The 17,487-nt window shown below is 54.5% G+C and overlaps 1 protein-coding gene across 4 annotated transcripts; it reads right to left on the bottom strand.

Moving 5' to 3' along the window:
• Positions 1 to 7,727: 7,727 nt before the first annotated feature.
• Positions 7,728 to 16,985, bottom strand: LOC115080964 (CD82 antigen-like). 4 transcript variants are annotated; one of them, XM_029585449.1, is made up of 11 exons: positions 16,834 to 16,985; positions 12,009 to 12,084; positions 11,794 to 11,866; positions 10,794 to 10,915; positions 10,087 to 10,161; positions 9,841 to 9,945; positions 9,545 to 9,754; positions 9,381 to 9,464; positions 8,879 to 8,976; positions 8,535 to 8,560; positions 7,728 to 8,203 (listed from the first exon to the last, which is right to left on the bottom strand). In XM_029585449.1, exons 2-11 carry the CDS (start codon positions 12,072 to 12,074, stop codon positions 8,169 to 8,171), a joined length of 894 nt encoding a protein of 297 aa, XP_029441309.1. In that variant the 5' UTR covers positions 12,075 to 12,084; positions 16,834 to 16,985; the 3' UTR covers positions 7,728 to 8,168. The 4 variants fall into 4 exon arrangements, with proteins under 4 accessions (XP_029441309.1, XP_029441313.1, XP_029441311.1 ...); XM_029585453.1 differs by lacking the exon at positions 8,879 to 8,976; XM_029585451.1 differs by lacking the exon at positions 8,535 to 8,560.
• Between the last annotated feature and the right edge of the window lie 502 nt (positions 16,986 to 17,487).

Raw genomic sequence — 17,487 nt, forward strand, 5'->3', positions numbered from 1 at the left:
CTTTCTTCCTCTAAATACTGGAGAAGGTTTCATGGGTAATGATTCAGATGGACTGAACCAAATCACGGTGAACCTAGAAGATGTGGTAGGCCTGATTGACAAACTGAAGAGTAGTAAATCACCTGGACCGGATGGTATAGACCCCAGAGTTCTGAAGGAACTAAAAAATGAAATTTCAGACCTATTAGTAAAAATTTGTAACCTATCATTAAAATCATCTATTGTACCTGAAGACTGGAGGATAGCAAATGCATCCCCAATATTTAAAAAGGGCTCCAGGGGCAATCCGGGAAACTACAGACCGGTTAGCCTGACTTCAGTGCCAGGAAAAATAGTGGAAAGTGTTCTAAACATCAAAATCACAGAACATATAGAAAGACATGGTTTAATGGGACAAAGTCAGCATGGCTTTACCCAGGGCAAGTCTTGCCTCACAAATCTGCTTCACTTTCTTGAAGGGGTTAATAAACATGTGGATAAAGGTGAACCGGTAGATGTAGTATACTTGGATTTTCAGAAGGCGTTTGACAAAGTTCCTCATGAGCGGCTTCTAGGAAAAGTAAAAAGTCATGGGATAGGTGGCGATGTCCTTTCATGGATTACAAACTGGTTAAAAGACAGGAAACAGAGAGTAGGATTAAATGGACAATTTTCTCAGTGGAAGGGAGTGGACAGTGGAGTGCCTCAGGGATCTGTATTGGGACCCTTACTGTTCAATATATTTATAAATGATCTGGAAAGAAATACGACGAGTGAGATAATCAAATTTGCAGATGATACAAAATTGTTCAGAGTAGTTAAATCACAAGCGGATTGTGATAAATTGCAGGAAGACCTTGTGAGACTGGAAAATTGGGCATCAAAATGGCAGATGAAATTTAATGTGGATAAGTGCAAGGCGATGCATATAGGGAAAAATAACCCATGCTATAGTTACACAATGTTAGGTTCTATCTTAGGAGTTACCACCCAAGAAAAAGATCTAGGCATCATAGTGGATAACACATTGAAATCGTCGGCTCAGTGTGCTGCAGCAGTCAAAAAAGCAAACAGAATGTTAGGAATTATTAGGAAGGGAATGGTGAATAAAACGGAAAATGTCATAATGTCTCTGTATCGCTCCATGGTGAGACCGCACCTTGAATACTGTGTACAATTCTGGTCGCCGCATCTCAAAAAAGATATAATTGCGATGCGAAGGTACAGAGAAGGGCGACCAAAATGATAAGGGGAATGGAACAGCTCCCCTATGAGGAAAGGCTGAAGAGGTTAGGACTGTTCAGCTTGGAGAAGAGACGGCTGAGGGGGGATATGATAGAGGTGTTTAAAATCATGAGAGGTCTTGAACGAGTAGATGTGACGCAGTTATTTACACTTTCAGATAATAGAAAGACTAGGGGGCACTCCATGAAGTTAGCATGGGGCACATTTAAAACTAATCGGAGAAAGTTCTTTTTCACTCAACGCACAATAAAGCTCTGGAATTTGTTGCCAGAGGATGTGGTTAGTGCAGTTAGTGTAGCTGGGTTTAAAAAAGGATTGGATAAGTTCTTGGAGGAGAAGTCCATTACCTGCTATTAATTAAGTTGACTTAATTAATAGCAGGCTTGCGCGATCGGCGCGGCCCATCCGGGGCAAAAGCCTGCTCACCAGACACTCGAGGTGAGACGTGCAGGAGAGATGGGGGGCAAAGAACAAAGATACCTAAAACGAAACTAAAACTAATTAGCCACTCCAGCAGCACTCATCCAGTCTCCAGCAGCACATTCAGCCTCCAGCAGCACTCATCCAGTCTCCAGCAGCACACTCAGCCTCCAGCAGCACTCATCCAGTCTCCAGCAGCACTCATCCAGTCTCCAGCAGCACTCATCCAGTCACTCCAGCAACCAGCATTCGTCCAGTCACTCCACCATCCCTCTAGCAATCTTCTAGTCACCCCAGCATTCAGTCTCCAGCAGCACTCATCCAGTCTCCAGCAGCACTCTTCCAGTCACTCCAGCAACCAGCATTCGTCCAGTCACTCCACCACCCCTCTAGCAATCTTCTAGTCACCCCTGCATCCAGCATTCTTCCAGTCAATCCAGCATCCAGCACTCATCAAGCCACTCCAACACCCAGTAGTCATCCAACAATCTTATCCACCTGCAATTTCTTCGTAAAAAGACAGCATGCTACAAACTTTCCCCATTCAGATCATCCCTCACCTACTCACCCACAGAGCGAATACACCAGTGCTCAATCCACGATCAAAGAGATCCCTGATTCCAATCATGATCTCCCCTCTAACACAATTCCTAGGATTATCTCTAATCACCTTAACCCTTTTCAACTCCCAGTCACTCTCAAAAAAATCTCATTTGCTCAACGACCTCCTCCTGGACACCCAACCGGACATCTGTGCCATTACAGAAACATGGCTAAAAAACACAGACACCGCCATTATTAACCAGTTGCCAACACAACAATATGACATCTTCTCTATCCCCAGACCTAAAAAAGAGGGGGTGGAATAATGTTAATAGCAAAAAAAGAACTGAGACTGTCCCAACAAGCCTTCAAATCGACGACCAAATTAGAAATCGGACTATTCAAATCCTCCCAGCTTCAAGTCTGCCTTATTTACGCCCCCCCCGGGGCTCCTAGAATCCGACCCTTCTCCACTCATCGAAACCATAGCCAAACACATCAACACTAACTCACCGGCTATTATCTTAGGAGATTTCAACATCCATGTTGACTCCCCTACCCTATCATCTAATTGCGAAGCTCTTCTCCTTTCTCTCCAGGCTATGGGATTCAAACAAATTATAAACAACCCCACACACAAGGCAGGCCACACGCTTGACCTGATATTCACTAACGAAACCATCTCGCCCATCACCCCTCCTTCCTGCTCTCCCATCCCCTGGTCAGATCACTCGATGATAACTACAAAATTATATATAAAACAAAAATTGACTCCTATTGTTACTAAATCCTCGATCCAGTTCAGGAAACCCTGTTCCATGGACACTCTCAACAACAGCCTGGCCGAAGAACTAATTAAACTGGACTTCTCAGATGCGGATACCGCTATGAACTCCTGGCAAACTATTACACACTCAGTAGCTAACAGAATTTGCCCTGTAACAACAAAAGTTATCAACCCAGCCCGCACGAACAAGAAACCCTGGTTCTCAACCGAACTAAGGAAACTCAAACAGGATCTACAACACAAAGAACAACGCTGGCGGAAAGATTCCTCCGCTTCCTCACTTGCTTCGTACAAAACTGCAATGAGCTACTATAGGACATCCATTACCCGCACCAAACGAGATTTCTACGCCAAAAAAATACACGGCTTCTTATATGACCCTAAAACTCTGTTCTCATATGTAGCTGCCCTTACCACACCTATGCCCCTCACCATCCCAGAAGAAGAAGCCCAGAACAAATCTACAGAGTTGGCTATCTTTTTGATAACAAAATCAAAAACCTTCTTGCCCCCCTGGCTTCAACTAACATGGCTCCAAACCCTTCGCAACCATTAAGCCTCGCAACTAATAACCCTTCACCAAATATCCACAGACCGTCACTAGAAATTCTTGAACAGACATCCTCCCTGGAAATTGAATCAATAATCAAGAAAATGAAACCTTCCACTCATCCTCTGGACCAAATACCGACCAAACTACTTCTCACCATCCCTAACACCATTGCTAAACCGCTGGCAGACATCATAAATTGCTCCCTCAATCAAGGATCGGTTCCGGACTCCTTAAAAATTGCTTCACTTAAACCCTTACTTAAAAACCCAACCTGGACCCAGCCGACCCTGCAAACTTCCGCCCCATTGCAAACCTACCCTTTTATAGCCAAGCTAATGGAAAAGCTTGTCAACATCCGACTCACAGACTACCTGGACTCCCACAATATTCTCTACCCCTCTCAATTCGGATTCAGGAAACGCTCTAACCACAGAATCCCTCCTTCTTTCTCTAACGGACAACATCCTGATGGGCCTTGACAAGGGACAATCTTACCTGCTAGCCCTTCTCGACATCTCTGCCGCGTTCGACACGGTAAACCACAATATCCTCCTTAACCGCTTAATGGAAATAGGCATATCCGGCTCTGCACTGCTCTGGTTCACATCCTTTCTGAACAACAGACACTACAAAGTCAAAATAAATGACAAAGAATCTCACTCCATTCCATCAAACCAAGGTGTACCTCAGGGTTCGTCTCTTTCCCCTACCCTGTTCAATATATATCTACTCCCTTTATGCCAGCTACTCAATAGTCTCAATCTCACCCACTTTATATACGCGGACGATGTACAAATCATAATCCCCATCTCAGACCCCATCTCTACTCTAAATTTCTGGAACAACTGCTTACACGCCATCAACCTTCTGCTCTCGAGTCTCAATTTGGTCCTAAATACTTCCAAAACGGAACTACTGGTTATCTCCCCTTGTGACAACAACCCCCTTGCAAATAATGCTAGCATCCCATTAGCAAACCAGGTCAGAGATCTTGGGGCCACCCTTGACTCTAGAATGAATTTCAAAAAATTCATTAACGCCACAACCAAAGAATGCTTCTTCAAGCTACAGGTCCTGAAGCAACTTAGACCGCTCTTACACTTCAAGGATTTCCGTTCGGTGCTTCAAACCATACTGTTTTCAAAGATCGACTATTGTAATGCTCTATTACTTGGTCTGCCCGCTTCGTCCACCAAACCTCTTCAGATGCTGCAAAACGCAGCGGCCAGGATCCTTACAAACACTCGTCGCAAGGACCATATCACACCAATACTAAAAATTCTACACTGGCTGCCCATCCAATATAGAATACTTTTCAAGGCTCTCACCATCATCCACAAATCAGTCTACCAGCAATCCACTCTCCAACTCACCTTCCCACTTGAATTACATACTTCCGCAAGACCGATCAGAACCGCCTACAAAGGTTCGCTCAAGGCCCCCCCCAACAAATCATCGGTCCACAACACTATTCACAAGCGAGCTCTTTCAACAGCAGGTCCACTACATTGGAATTCACTTCCACAAGACTTACGCCAAGAACAATGCCATTCAACTTTCAGAAAGAAATTGAAAACCTGGCTTTTCGCAGAAGCCTACCGCTGAAGGATCTCCTCAACCATCACTGACTCTCACTCCCCCACCCCTCCCCAATCCCTTCCCCCCACCCAACCTCACCCTTTCCTTCTCCCTCTGGACATACCAGGCTAATAACTGCCTAGGATAAACCTATGTTTTTGTATCTTACAGTTTTTGTTGATTTATATATTTTTCTCTCTCTAATTGTTTCTTAGTTTAAACTCTGTACTGTCTTCCATTGCCCAGGTTTTATGCTCCCTGTTTAATGTAACTTTACTTTCTACCTTGATGTTAATTGGTTTCCCCTCAGTTACATTGTAAACCGGTACGATAAGACCTAGTCTTGAGCATCGGTATAGTAAAAGAAACTAAATAAATAAATAAATAAATAGATAATAACCACCCCTATTACTAGCAACAGTAGCATGGAATAGACTTAGTTTTTGGGTACTTGCCAGGTTCTTATGGCCTGGATTGGCCACTGTTGGACACAGGATGCTGGGCTTGATGGACCCTTGGTCTGACCCAGTATGGCATGTTCTTATGTTCTTAAATAGAAAAAGCAAACTCTACCGTCTCTCCCTTTTCAAATTTTTCCTATTTCTGTTTGGAGAGGGGGGAAAAAAAAAAAAGCAGGGACTTCTCCCAGCTCCGGCCAGGAAGCGACTGCTGCCGGTCTCCATGGGAAAGACCAGCGCAAGGCCATGACCTTCCCCTGCCCCCCCTCCCCCCCCCCCAGAGGCCGACAAGATAGAACTGGTTCCCCGGGCCACATCCGCAAGCCCAGAAACACCAGGGCGAAGCCGGCCCGGAGCTGAACCCCCTGCAGGCTGTGCTTCGTGGGTGAAGGGGGGGGGGGGGGGGGGGAAATAGTGCAAGGCCCGGTGGCAGCCTCGACACCTGTCACCTGACTTGGGAGGAAAAGCCCCTTATAGCCGCCACTTCTGCGTGGCCCTCTCCTCCCCTCCTGCTCCACGACCGGCTCGCCACACCTGCCCCATATGGCCATGAGTCCGGCCGGATCCCAGGAACAGGGGGGGAGGGAGAACAACGAATTCAGGAAGGAGGAGGCACCTCCCATCACCAACAAGCGGGCGCCATCGCTCCCGGACTCACAACAACTCGCCGGACTCCGCCCGTTTCCCATACTCGGAGAGCGTTCATGCCAGCCGCTTCCAAGCAAACTGGGCCTCACTCGGCTAATCCAGTCCCCCAGCATCGATTTTAGATGCAGTAGTGATGGGCACCCATCTCCTGGCCTTACCATGACCCTAGTGCAAGTTACATTCCCACAACAGGAACCCCTCCCCCCACCCATAGTCCTGGGCCCCAAATCTCCCAGCGACAGCATTGGCGAGCCGCTGGACGGGCCGCAATCAGCAAACCACTTCTGGGCCGGCGGAGCTCCCCTCTCCCCCCCAGCCCAGCCAGAGGTCCCTGGAATGGCACCGACGGCCCCCGAAACAACCGTCTCGTCTGCGTGACGGGGGGACGGCGTCAACAAGGGAGGCAGATACTAAGCTGCCCGCCTACCGGCGCACACATCCCAGAACAGTAGTAAAAAATGATCGTGAAACAAGATCATCCCTCCCGGAGATTCCCACGCCAGTCCCCAAATCCAACAATCCCCAGTCTGAACAGAAAGAATCTCCTCCCCCCCGGGAACCGTGGACGGATCACGCAAAAAAAGGCCTTCAATTTCGCCAACCGAAGGCCCTACCGGATGAAAGCAGCTTCACCCGGGAGCGCCGAGGGGCAGGTGGCAAAGTTCAGATCATGGCCGCCATCTTCTAGCGGAGCCAAAGCTTCCCGGGAGTCTTTGAGGCCACGCGACCCCTCCCCGTTGCGGTGCTGACCGCCGAGGGACCCGGGCTGACTCCCAAGCTAGGGCCACTTCCTTTGCTTGTCCAGGACCCAGCAAAGCCGCATCCCCACCTTTCCCGGACTCCCCACCGCGAGGCCGGCTGGGCACCTTGGGAGAGGCATTCGCGTCACAAACCGGAAACGGTTTCTCGCGGTCGTGGCTCTGCTCCCGGGGAGGGACGTTTTCCAAAGGACAGGCAGGGCACCTTCCAAAGCTCGGCCACGGGAGGGGGGAAGGGGGCATCTGCCAGGGCACGAGAGCCTTAGACATGTTTAAATAAGCTAAAAGTAGAATGGGCGGAAAAACCTGTAAAGCAGGAGGGCCTTGACCGGAGGGGCCAGGAGCCGCTGGACACCGCCGTCCGATTAAAAGGATCGATGAGGGGGGGGGGGGGGGGCTTTGCCGAGGGCTGCCCGCCGCGGTGCCCGCAGCACGAGCGCCAAGAACCTTCCAGGCGGTTCCCAGCCAGAGCCAGCGGCGCCCTATGATGTCACTCTGCCCCCCCCTCCCCCCCCAGCAAGAGGGCTGCTCGTCCGAGGAGAACGCTCGTGGCTTCTTCCAAGAAATGATGTGGAAAAACGCTCATTCCCCCCCCCCCCCCCCCCCCACGCTGTACTTTCCTCCTCTTCTTCTGGAACCGTGCATCCCATCCGGGAGCTTCTCTGTCCAAAATCCTAATCATTCCCCTCCCCGAAACCCTTTCAGTGCCCCCCCCCCCACAGACTGGTCGTGGTAACAGAGAGGAGCCACTGCAAATATTCCAAAAAAGGGCATTTTTTTTTTTTATTACAAACCACACAAAACCTGATCGTTCAGAAATGATTACAGTGCCCCCCCACCCACTAAACACAGAGATAACAAGATAAGACTCAGAGATGGCTGCATTATTCCAGTATCGAGGGGAGGGGGGGGGGGACGACTTTAATACTGACATTGGCTCCCGAGAGAGAGATGACATCTCTTATGCCATAAGAGACGCTGCTTACAACTTCCAGTTCTTAGCGTAAAAAAGGAGGGACTGGATTCCTAGGGAGCAGCTGGCGCAAGGCGACGTCTCTTACGCTGCAAGAGACCGCATTCACAGTGCCCGCTCGACTTGGACGAGGGTGCAAAAACAGAAGAAAGCGACATCGCTGCCGGTGGGGGAGGGGTTTTTCTAGGAGTAACGAGCCAGCTTGTTGTAGTCCTGGTCCAAGTTCCTACACAGACACATCGACAACGTCATGACAAAGAGCTGGAGAAGGAGAGAGAGAGAGAAGCAGGGAAATCAGTAGGGCCTGGTCCCTGGGTACCTGCCCGGCCTCTCCCCAAACTCGCCAGCACGGTTCCCCTCCCTGGATCCTGAGCTCCCGCTGTAGCCTCCCAACGCCTAAGCTCCGGGGGACGGGCACCTGCACAGCAAGGGTCTTCGTGCTCTTAAAAAGAGTGTGGCCTCTTGTAGGAGGGCCAGAGACGAACGATGCCCCCCCCCCCCTGCTGCTACCCCAAGGCCCCCCCCCCCCACAGCTCTTAGCCAGAAACCCTGCTTCTGCCGCCAGCCCCCCCCCCCCCCCCAACGCTCTTACCTTGCCAATACTCCAGGTAAAAGTCTCTGTGAGCCAGGGAAGGAAGGGTTAATGGATGTTAGTACTGGAGCAAAATGGGGGTGAGGGGTGGGGGGGGGGGCAGAGAGAGAGGTCAAAAGCTGGTTCATGAGATTTGGGGAAGATGGAGAGAAAACGCATGCAGGGCAGGGCGAAACCCACGTCCCCCAACCACCCGGCGCAGAGAGCGACAGAGCTGTGAGCCCTGCACCCGCCCCTCCCCCTCCCGTGAGACATGCACAGCAGGCAATGCGAGTCCCCCCCCCCCCCCACCCCAAACACACACACACAGCAAGGTGAACCCCCCCCCCACACACTACAGCCACCTGGCAGGGAGGAAGAGAGTCTCGCTGGAGGAGGAGGAGATCCTGCTCAGCTTCCTCTCCAAACACAGAAGCAGAGTCAGGCACAGCAGCTGCAAGGTCTGGGGGAGAGGAGGGGCCATTAGACCGGAACTGCTCAGCGACAACCCCCCCCCCGCCCCAAGGTGCTCTGCCCCTCAACGGCACCCCCACACCCTTCCATGCTCCCGCTGCGCTGCACCCCCATCCTTCAACTCCTGAATGCCCACTTCCCTGCCTCGTTCAGTGCCCCCCTGCGCCCTTCCCCATTCCTCTCCGCCCCCCCCCCCCCCCTGCAAGCTGCCAGCTCAGCCTGCCCCTTCCTATTAATCCTTCCTTTCCCCCCCCCCCCGAGGAATAGGAGATGCAGGTCCTCCCTCAGGAAAACCCATGGGGGAGGCAGGGAAAGGCAGGTGACATCAAAAACCGGCGAGGCCCCGCTCCCCACCCTCCCAGGGGGGGGACCGCGCGGCACGCTGCTACTCACCTCCAGCAGGCCTACCCCCAGGCACACCGCCATGATGATCAGGATATTCCCCGCCAGCCAGGTCTGGATACTGCTCATGCAGCCCTGCGGAGAGGAGACAGGAGCAGAGGGATGGGCGACGGGCTCACGGGAGGCAGCGGGCCTGGGCGGGGATTGGCACTCACCCTGCGGTGCACGGGCCAGGCGTGCTCCTCCGAGGCCGGGCAGAATCCCGACGGGGGCTCGTCGCTGGCAGAGCCGTTGCCGGCGCTGGCGTTGTGCCCGGCAGGGAGGGAGGTGTTGGAGCAGGAGCAGGCGTACAGGAGGCCGCTGGCGTTGCGGATCTTGCCATTCTCTTCCCAGTCCTCGAAGGCGATCCACCCGCAGCACTGGAACTGTGGCGAGAAGGGAGAGCCGACTGAGCAGGAGACGAGCGCAGGGGGGGAGAGCGGCGGGAGCAAGAGAGACCTTAAGCACGCACCTGCGACTGGATGAAGTCCCAGCTTTCCTCCCTGTTGCTGAGACCGGGCCCTGAGCCGTAACCCTTTATGACCTCCTTCACATAATCGCCCACGGCGGCTCGGAGCTGGAAGGGAAAGCAGAGAAGGAGGAATGAGGGGCAGGAAGGGGCGAGAGCGCGGTGGAGGGCTTCTCCCGGCGGCACGCCGGCCGCGGGAGCCGTGGCCCAGCGCCGGCGGGAGAGGGTCACGGTTTAAGAGCCACTTACGGTGTTCCGCTGGGTGTACAGCAGCACGCCAACCGTGATCTGAGCCGCAAAGAGCAGAAGCAGAAACCCAAAATACTGCAACGGAGAGAGAGAAAGAGAGAGAGAGTCAGGGGCTGTCGTCCGCCACAGTCACCCCTGCGTGGACCTTCTGCTCTGCTGGCTCCTCTCTGCCTTATATAAAGTCACCGTCTAGCCACATCGCCCTTGACTTTCACAATTGCCATAAACCTTAAGCTTCTCCGCCACAAGCGCCCTGTTGATGGAAACAAATATTTTTTACCCGCTCCTGCACCACTCGGAAAGGCCTGGGCAAACCAAGAAGCCTTTACCATTTCCCTACAATTTTAAAAGGGAGGATTGAGGTCGTCCTTTCGACTTCCATACCTCCTTCTCCACTTCATGGAGACACACGCACACTGGACGCCCTGCCCTATTCCACCTCCCCCCCGACAACCCATCCCATTCACCCACCACCGACGTCCCCCGCCTCAAACACACACATTCTTATTAAATAGCTGCCAGTGCGAATGACAGCTGAGATGTAGTCTTATCATCATAAGAATGCCTCTTATTCCGCTCTGGTAGAAATACCCTCCGTTTCCCCTCTTACTGGCAGAGAAAGGGCCTTGCGTGTGTCTGGCTGGCTGAGGAAGGAGATTTCCGCCCCTTTCACACCCCCCCCCCAAGCCGGAGCAAGTCATACTTACAAAGCCAAGAAGACAACGGATCTCTTTCAAGGAGCCCAGGCATCCCAGGAAGCCCAGCAGCATGGTAAAGATCCCCACACCGGAAAACACATAAGACCAGATCTTCAGAGCCGAGGACGCACCTGTCAGAGAGAGAAGGGAGACGCATAGGCCAGAAGGGGCTGAAGCACCCGCCAGACACAAGATAACCCTGCACCCGTGCGAGGCGACATCAGGCCGTCCCTAGAGATCGCACCGCACCCGCCAGACACTGCGCCGTCCCTAGAGATCGCACCGCACCCGCCAGACACTGCGCCGTCCCTAGAGATCGCACCGCACCCGCCAGACACTGCGCCGTCCCTAGAGATCGCACCGCACCCGCCAGACACCGCACCATCGCTAAAGATAACCCTGCACCCGTGCGAGGCGACATCAGGCCGTCCCTAGAGATCGCACCGCACCCGCCAGACACTGCGCCGTCCCTAGAGATCGCACCGCACCCGCCAGACACCGCACCATCGCTAAAGATAACCCTGCATCCGTGCGAGGCGACATCAGGCCACCCCTAGAGATCGCACCGCACCCGCCAGACACAGTGCCGTCCCTTCAGGTCACCCTGCACCCGCCAGACACCGTGCCGTCCCTTCAGGTCACCCTGCACCCGCCCCGGCATGGTCACTCCCTATACTCTCTCTCTCTCACGCGCGCTCCCTCCTACAGCGATCCCTGTCCCCGTGTGTGCACCCCAGAAAACCCAGCCCGCACAAGAGAAGGAAAGCGAGAGTGCTGCTTCCACGAATGCGGCCCCCAAATCTGTACACCAGGCTGCCCGTGAAAAGGTTTCCGAGAGAGAAAATTGCAGTCTGTTCTTTCCAGCCCTTACCTGGCTTTATGGCTGTGCCACACTCTCTCCTTCAGCTCTGGGGTACGCACTCCTCTCCCCAGGCATTTCAGGCCAGGGCAGTGCTGCCCCAGGCTCTGGCCACCCCTACAGGGAGCCGGTCCGGCCCGCCCCACTCACCTAACACAAAGATGACGCAGGTTTTGTCAAAAAGAATCCAGAGTCCAAAGCCAAACAGCAAACCTCCCAGGACCTGGAAGAGGACCAGAGAGAGAGAGGGGTAAGCAAGAGGATCCAGGCCAGTGTCGCAGCCTGGTGGGCGTTGCGCTGCTGGTGTGTGTGTGTGTGTCTGTGTGTGTGTCTGTGTGTGTATGTGTGGTGCACCAAATACTCACAAAGAAAAAGAGGTTGAAGATGAACAGGAAGTACTTGGTGACGCTGAGGCAGCCCTTCGTCGCCATGGCCCACGTCCTGTAGGAAAGTTAAGGACAGCGAGAGTGGGGTTACTGAGGTTTGGGGGGGGGGGGGGGGGAGCAGGCCTCTCTCGCTCACGGATGTGCGTGGCGGAAGATCTGACTGGGGGCAAACACCTGCTTTGTGCAGGAAGCGGGAGGGGGGGTGTCTGTGTGTGGGAGTAAACACTACCACATAGGTAACGTGCCCCTCTCCTCTCCACACATGACATCTTATGTTCCTAAGAGCACCTCCCGATGCTGCAGGCAAGATTATGTGCCTTGACTAGCAGAGGAGGACAGGACTCATGGTAAACACAGAGCAGTATCAGACCCCTAAGGAAGGCGCGAGTCCCTCCCTCCCTCCGGAGGGGGGAAAGATCCGTTAGTACCAGCCCTGCTGGGTTTCTGGAACCAGGCTGCGGCTCCCTTTCGCCCCCCCATTACCACTTCTCATCACATGGGAGACGGTCCCTGCCCAGCAGAGCGTCCCAGCTCATCCAGGCAAGCACCCACGGGTCCGTTGCCCTCGGGTTGGGGCGCACTGCTGAGAGCTTGCTCCGAGCCCGGGGACCCACCGCCCCCTTCCCTGGGAGGCACCAGCAGTCCGGGTGGGGGGGGCAGGGCCCAACTCCTGACCCCGGCGTCCCCGCTGCCGGCTGCGCCGGGGCTCCCCCTCCCTGTCTCTCCCCCTCAGTTAGCCCCCAGGGCCTCCAAATTGTTACAGCAGGCTGCACAGCAGACAACAGGAGGAAAAGCTCTGGTTTTGATTAAGGGCTGCTCCGCCGAAGCCCGGGCGCCCGCAGTGCACATGGGCGCAGAGACACGCACGAGACTGCAGGCGCGCACGCGCCACTCACGACGGAGAAGAGCCGCCTCGCCCACAGCCAGGGCGAAGGGAGAGGCTCCCCCCCCCCCCAGCCCTGCTTTTATCCCGCTGCATGCTGGGACTTGCAGTAAACGCCTGGGACGAGCAAGGCTGCACGCAGTAGGGTAAAGCCAGGCCTGGTTCTGTATGGCACGGAGCCACACGAGTCCGTGAACACCACCACGCACGTGGCCCCATCAGCTAGTGGGGGAAGAGGGGGCGCCGGAGGGGTGCACGGGGCGGAGGAACGAGGGGCCCCAAGAGCGTCATGGGGAGGGGGGGCCCGAAACCAGACATCCTGGCCTCCCTTCCTGTGTCAGAGCAGGTGAGGCCCTAAGGCAAATGGAGGAGGAAGAAATGGGCTGCATGGTGTCCGCAGGGTCTCTTCTCCCCACGTGGAATGCTCTGGTTTCAGCACAGTTTCCAGAAAGTTCCTGTGCCACAGAACTATTCCACGTGCCACCTACAGGCCAGAAATACCCCGAGAGAGGCCCTGCCACTTTCCACAATCTACAGCCCAGAAAATACCCCGAGGCCCCACCCCCTCACCCGCCATCCACTGCCCAGAAATAACCCGAGAGAGGCCGCGCCCCCCCCCCCCTCACCATCTACAACCCAGATGTACCCCGACAGAGAGAGAGAGAGGCCCTGCCACCTCCCGCCATCCACAGCCCCTAAATATCCCAGGAGGGAGAAGCAGGAATGCAGCTCAGGATGCAGAGCACCAGTTGTTAAGGCCTGGAGAAAGGGCTTTTCCGGTCGGGGGCCCATCACCTTCACATGAAGGGGTCAGGGACACCACCCCCCCCCCCTGCTGTAGCACTGCTGAGGAGCACTAGACACACAGAGGGCAACGTGTGTCTGGCAGGGGTGTGCTGCTCTTTCCCATGGAGGGGGGGGGGGGCCCTCTGTCCTCATCAAATATTCAGCGTGCTTCCAGCCCACCATCCATTATTGATAGGAGCAGATAGGGAGAGCGTGACAGGCAGGAAAGGAGTGCCTTTTGTTTACACACACACACACACGGGCAGACAGACACACACACACACACATATACACACACGGGCAGACAGACACACACACACACACACACACGGGCAGACAGACACACACATACATATACATACACACACGGGCAGACAGACACACATATACACACACATATACACACACGGGCAGACAGACACACACACACACACACGGGCAGACAGACAGACACACACACACATATACACACACGGGCAGACAGACACACACACACACATATACACACACGGGCAGACAGACACACACATACATATACACACACACGGGCAGACAGACAGACACACACACATATATACACACACGGGCAGACAGACACACACACACACATATATACACACACGGGCAGACAGACACACACACACACATATACACACACGGGCAGACAGACAGACACACACATATACACACACACGGGCAGACAGACACACACACATATACACACACGGGCAGACAGACACACACACATATACACACACATATACACACACATATACACACACACGGGCCATCAGACACACACACACACATATACACACACGGGCAGACAGACAGACAGACACACACACACACACACGGGCAGACAGACACACACATACATATACACACACACGGGCAGACAGACACACATATACACACACATATACACACACACAGGCAGACAGACACACACATACATATACACACACACACGGGCAGACAGACACACATATACACACACATATACACACACACACACACAACCCAGGCAGGCAAACATACCTAGACAGAACTCCTCTCCCCCCACACACAGAGCATGGCCTCCTCATGCCCTAATGACTTTACAATGCAAAAGATGATGGGAAAACCATGCACTTCAGTTCCTGGTGCGGCCACCCCCCCCATCGCCACCCAAGCCGGTGAAGCGAGGAGGGGGGGGGCCACTGCAGGGCTGTCTCCCCCTTGCTCGCCTCAGCCAGCTCTTATAAATTAGAAGAAAGCTGACAGGAGGAACGTCTTGGGAAAGTAGAACCAAACTCTAAAAGGCAGCAGGGTCCTGCTCCCCACCCAGGAACTTCTTGCTTCGCATTTGGAGGGGGGACGTGTGTGTGTGTGTGGAGGGGGGGGGGGGGGGCACGGTCCTGCAGTGCTGCCAGGAGCCAGGGGCCTAGCCAACTCTAAAGCACAACATCCCACCCCCAATTATTCCGGTGACAGCTGGGAGAACTGATCATCAACCTTTCTTAGGTTCAGATTTTTCTTTTTTCTTTTGTGGGGGTGGGAGGGAGCAACACCTCCTTCAGCCTGGCTCCCTCCTCCCTGCACCCAGCAGAGTCTCGAGCCACTGCAGTGCCAGGGTTGCAGGATGATTTCCACAGCTGCTGCTGCCGCCGCAGCCTTCACCACAAGCTCTCTTATCAGCCCAAGAAGTTTCCTCTTCTGCAAGGCAGCCCTCACCCCCAGGGAGAGAGGAGAGAGGGGGCGGAGGAGGGCCAGATGAGAGAGAGAGAGAGACAGAAAGGAAAAAGAGAGACACACAAGAGACACCACGCACAAGAGAGAAAGAGAATTAAGGGGGGTAGGAAAGGAAACGGCATGAGGGATGGAAAAAGGAGGAGGAGGGGATGGAGGGAACAGAGACCGAGAGGGATGAGGCAGACCAAACAGTGAGAGCTGGGCTGGAGCCTGAACTCTGGGGGCTGGGGATGCCAGCACCTGAGAGAGAGAGAGAGAGCGAGCGCAGCCAGGCGCATAGCGCCAGGAACGGATGGATTCCTGCTCTCACTCATCTGCTCTTAATTATGATCGCTGAGGGAAAGGGGGCAAGAGTGGGACTGCACAGCGCAGGGCCATGTGCACCAAGCAACAGGAAGCCAATGGCATCCCCTGGGGCCCTGCCACCTGGAGCAGGGCACGGGCTGTGCAAACTTCGCCTTTTAAGCGTGAAGGGTGTTGACAGCAGCACGGTACTGAGGGGGGCACAGGGCGGCCATGGGGTAAGCAACCCCTTTGCCTACGCGCCTGCCAGGCTGCTGCCCTCAGAAGGTAACTATTCTCCAGGCCTGTGCCCGCAGTCCTGATTGTCCTGCTGTGCTGAGAAATGACATCACGGTGCAGATGTGACATCACAGACCGAGCTCCCTCCCGAGTGATGTCACAGGCACATCCCCTGCTGCTGGGGGCACAAAGGCGTGTGGGAATCCCTCTGCCGAGAGAAGGCTGGGGGAAGGCCTGGAGTGAAAACAAATTGACATCAAGAGGGGCCTGGGAGAGCAGCTCCTTCTGCAGCCTCTCTCTCAGGGAAGGAGCCAGGAGGGGCACGCTGGAGACCGCTCCCCCTGGGGATCTGGGGAAACAGACGTGACCCGAGGCCGCTGGGCAGCCTTCCTGACACAAGGAAGAGAGCGCGGGCGAGCTGCCCCCCGACCCCTATATGCAGGGCACAAAAAAGCAGGGAGTGGTGCCAGCAGTGCGGTGGGCACGAGGATGCCACTGGCAGAATAAAGATGAACCAGAGGGTTACTGAATGGAGGCCTTGTTAGCATCATCAGCTCTTCCTGTGGCAAGAGAGTAATCCCCTCTCGTGGCCTTTATCGCAGGGCACGTGCTGCCCTTTTGCCCTGCTCTCTACAGATCCCGGAGGACACCGGGAAAGGAACCCGGAATCAGGGTGGCAGGGAGTTGGTGCTGGCAGCACAGCTGGAGCCAATGGGGGGGTCCTAGTCGCAGGGTTTCTGGGAGCTGGATTGCAGCACAGCTGGAGCTAACTTCTGCTTCTGTCACAGCAGGGGCTCAGAGAAGGGCTGGTGTATGGGGGCTGGGCTCAGGGCGGCAGCAGCAGCTGCAGTTAACATCTGCTTCTGCAGCAGCACTTACCAGGCAGGGAGATCCTGGTCTCTGCTTTCTTGCTGTCACAGGGACTGCTCACACTCTCCTCCCGGGCTCTGCCTCTTTCTCTCTCTTGACTTCCTCCTCCTGCTCCACCAGGGCAAACTTGTACAGGGCCCCGCCCTCACAGAACTGACTAGCCCAGAGGGCGTGGCAATGCAAATCCTCCCTCTCTGCTTGGCCACCAGCCGCACTCGCTCTGGCCACTGCGTTGTTTTGGGAAGGTGGACGCCTGCAGGGGGTCAGGAGTGTGATGTGTGTGCAGGGGCTGGGGGTCAGCAGGTGTCTGCACAGAGGAGATCTCTGCTGCTCTGTGAACACCCCCCAGGGCCAAAACGTCAAGTTTAAACAAGTACAAGTGAGGCAGGGCTGAGACACACGGGTAGCATCCGCAGGGAGTCACAGGGCAGAGACACACACGCAGAGCGCACAAACAGGGAGTCACAGACACACACAAATACAGATAAGCAGTCACAGAGACACATACAGACAAGGAGTCACAGACACACACACACACACATACAGACAGGGAGTCACAGAGGCACACATACAGGGAGTCACAGAGACACATACAGTCAAGGAGTCTCACACACACACGCACACAGATAAGCAGTCACAGAGACACATACAGACAAGGAGTCA

This window comes from Rhinatrema bivittatum, chromosome 19 (genome assembly GCF_901001135.1).
Source record: "Rhinatrema bivittatum chromosome 19, aRhiBiv1.1, whole genome shotgun sequence".
Classification (NCBI taxonomy): domain Eukaryota; kingdom Metazoa; phylum Chordata; class Amphibia; order Gymnophiona; family Rhinatrematidae; genus Rhinatrema; species Rhinatrema bivittatum.

What these genes read in the sequence shown, in the direction of transcription:
- LOC115080964 (XM_029585449.1), bottom strand. Translation starts at nt 12,074, where the DNA reads ATGGCGACGAAGGGCTGCCTCAGCGTCACCAAGTACTTCCTGTTCATC. An exon ending in TCTTCAACCTCTTTTTCTTT is followed by an intron (nt 11,867 to 12,008) that starts GTGAGTATTTGG and finishes GTCCTCTTCCAG; the next exon opens with GTCCTGGGAGGTTTGCTGTT. An exon ending in TTACCTGGAGTATTGGCAAG is followed by an intron (nt 8,204 to 8,534) that starts GTAAGAGCGTTG and finishes CTCCTTCTCCAG; the next exon opens with CTCTTTGTCATGACGTTGTC.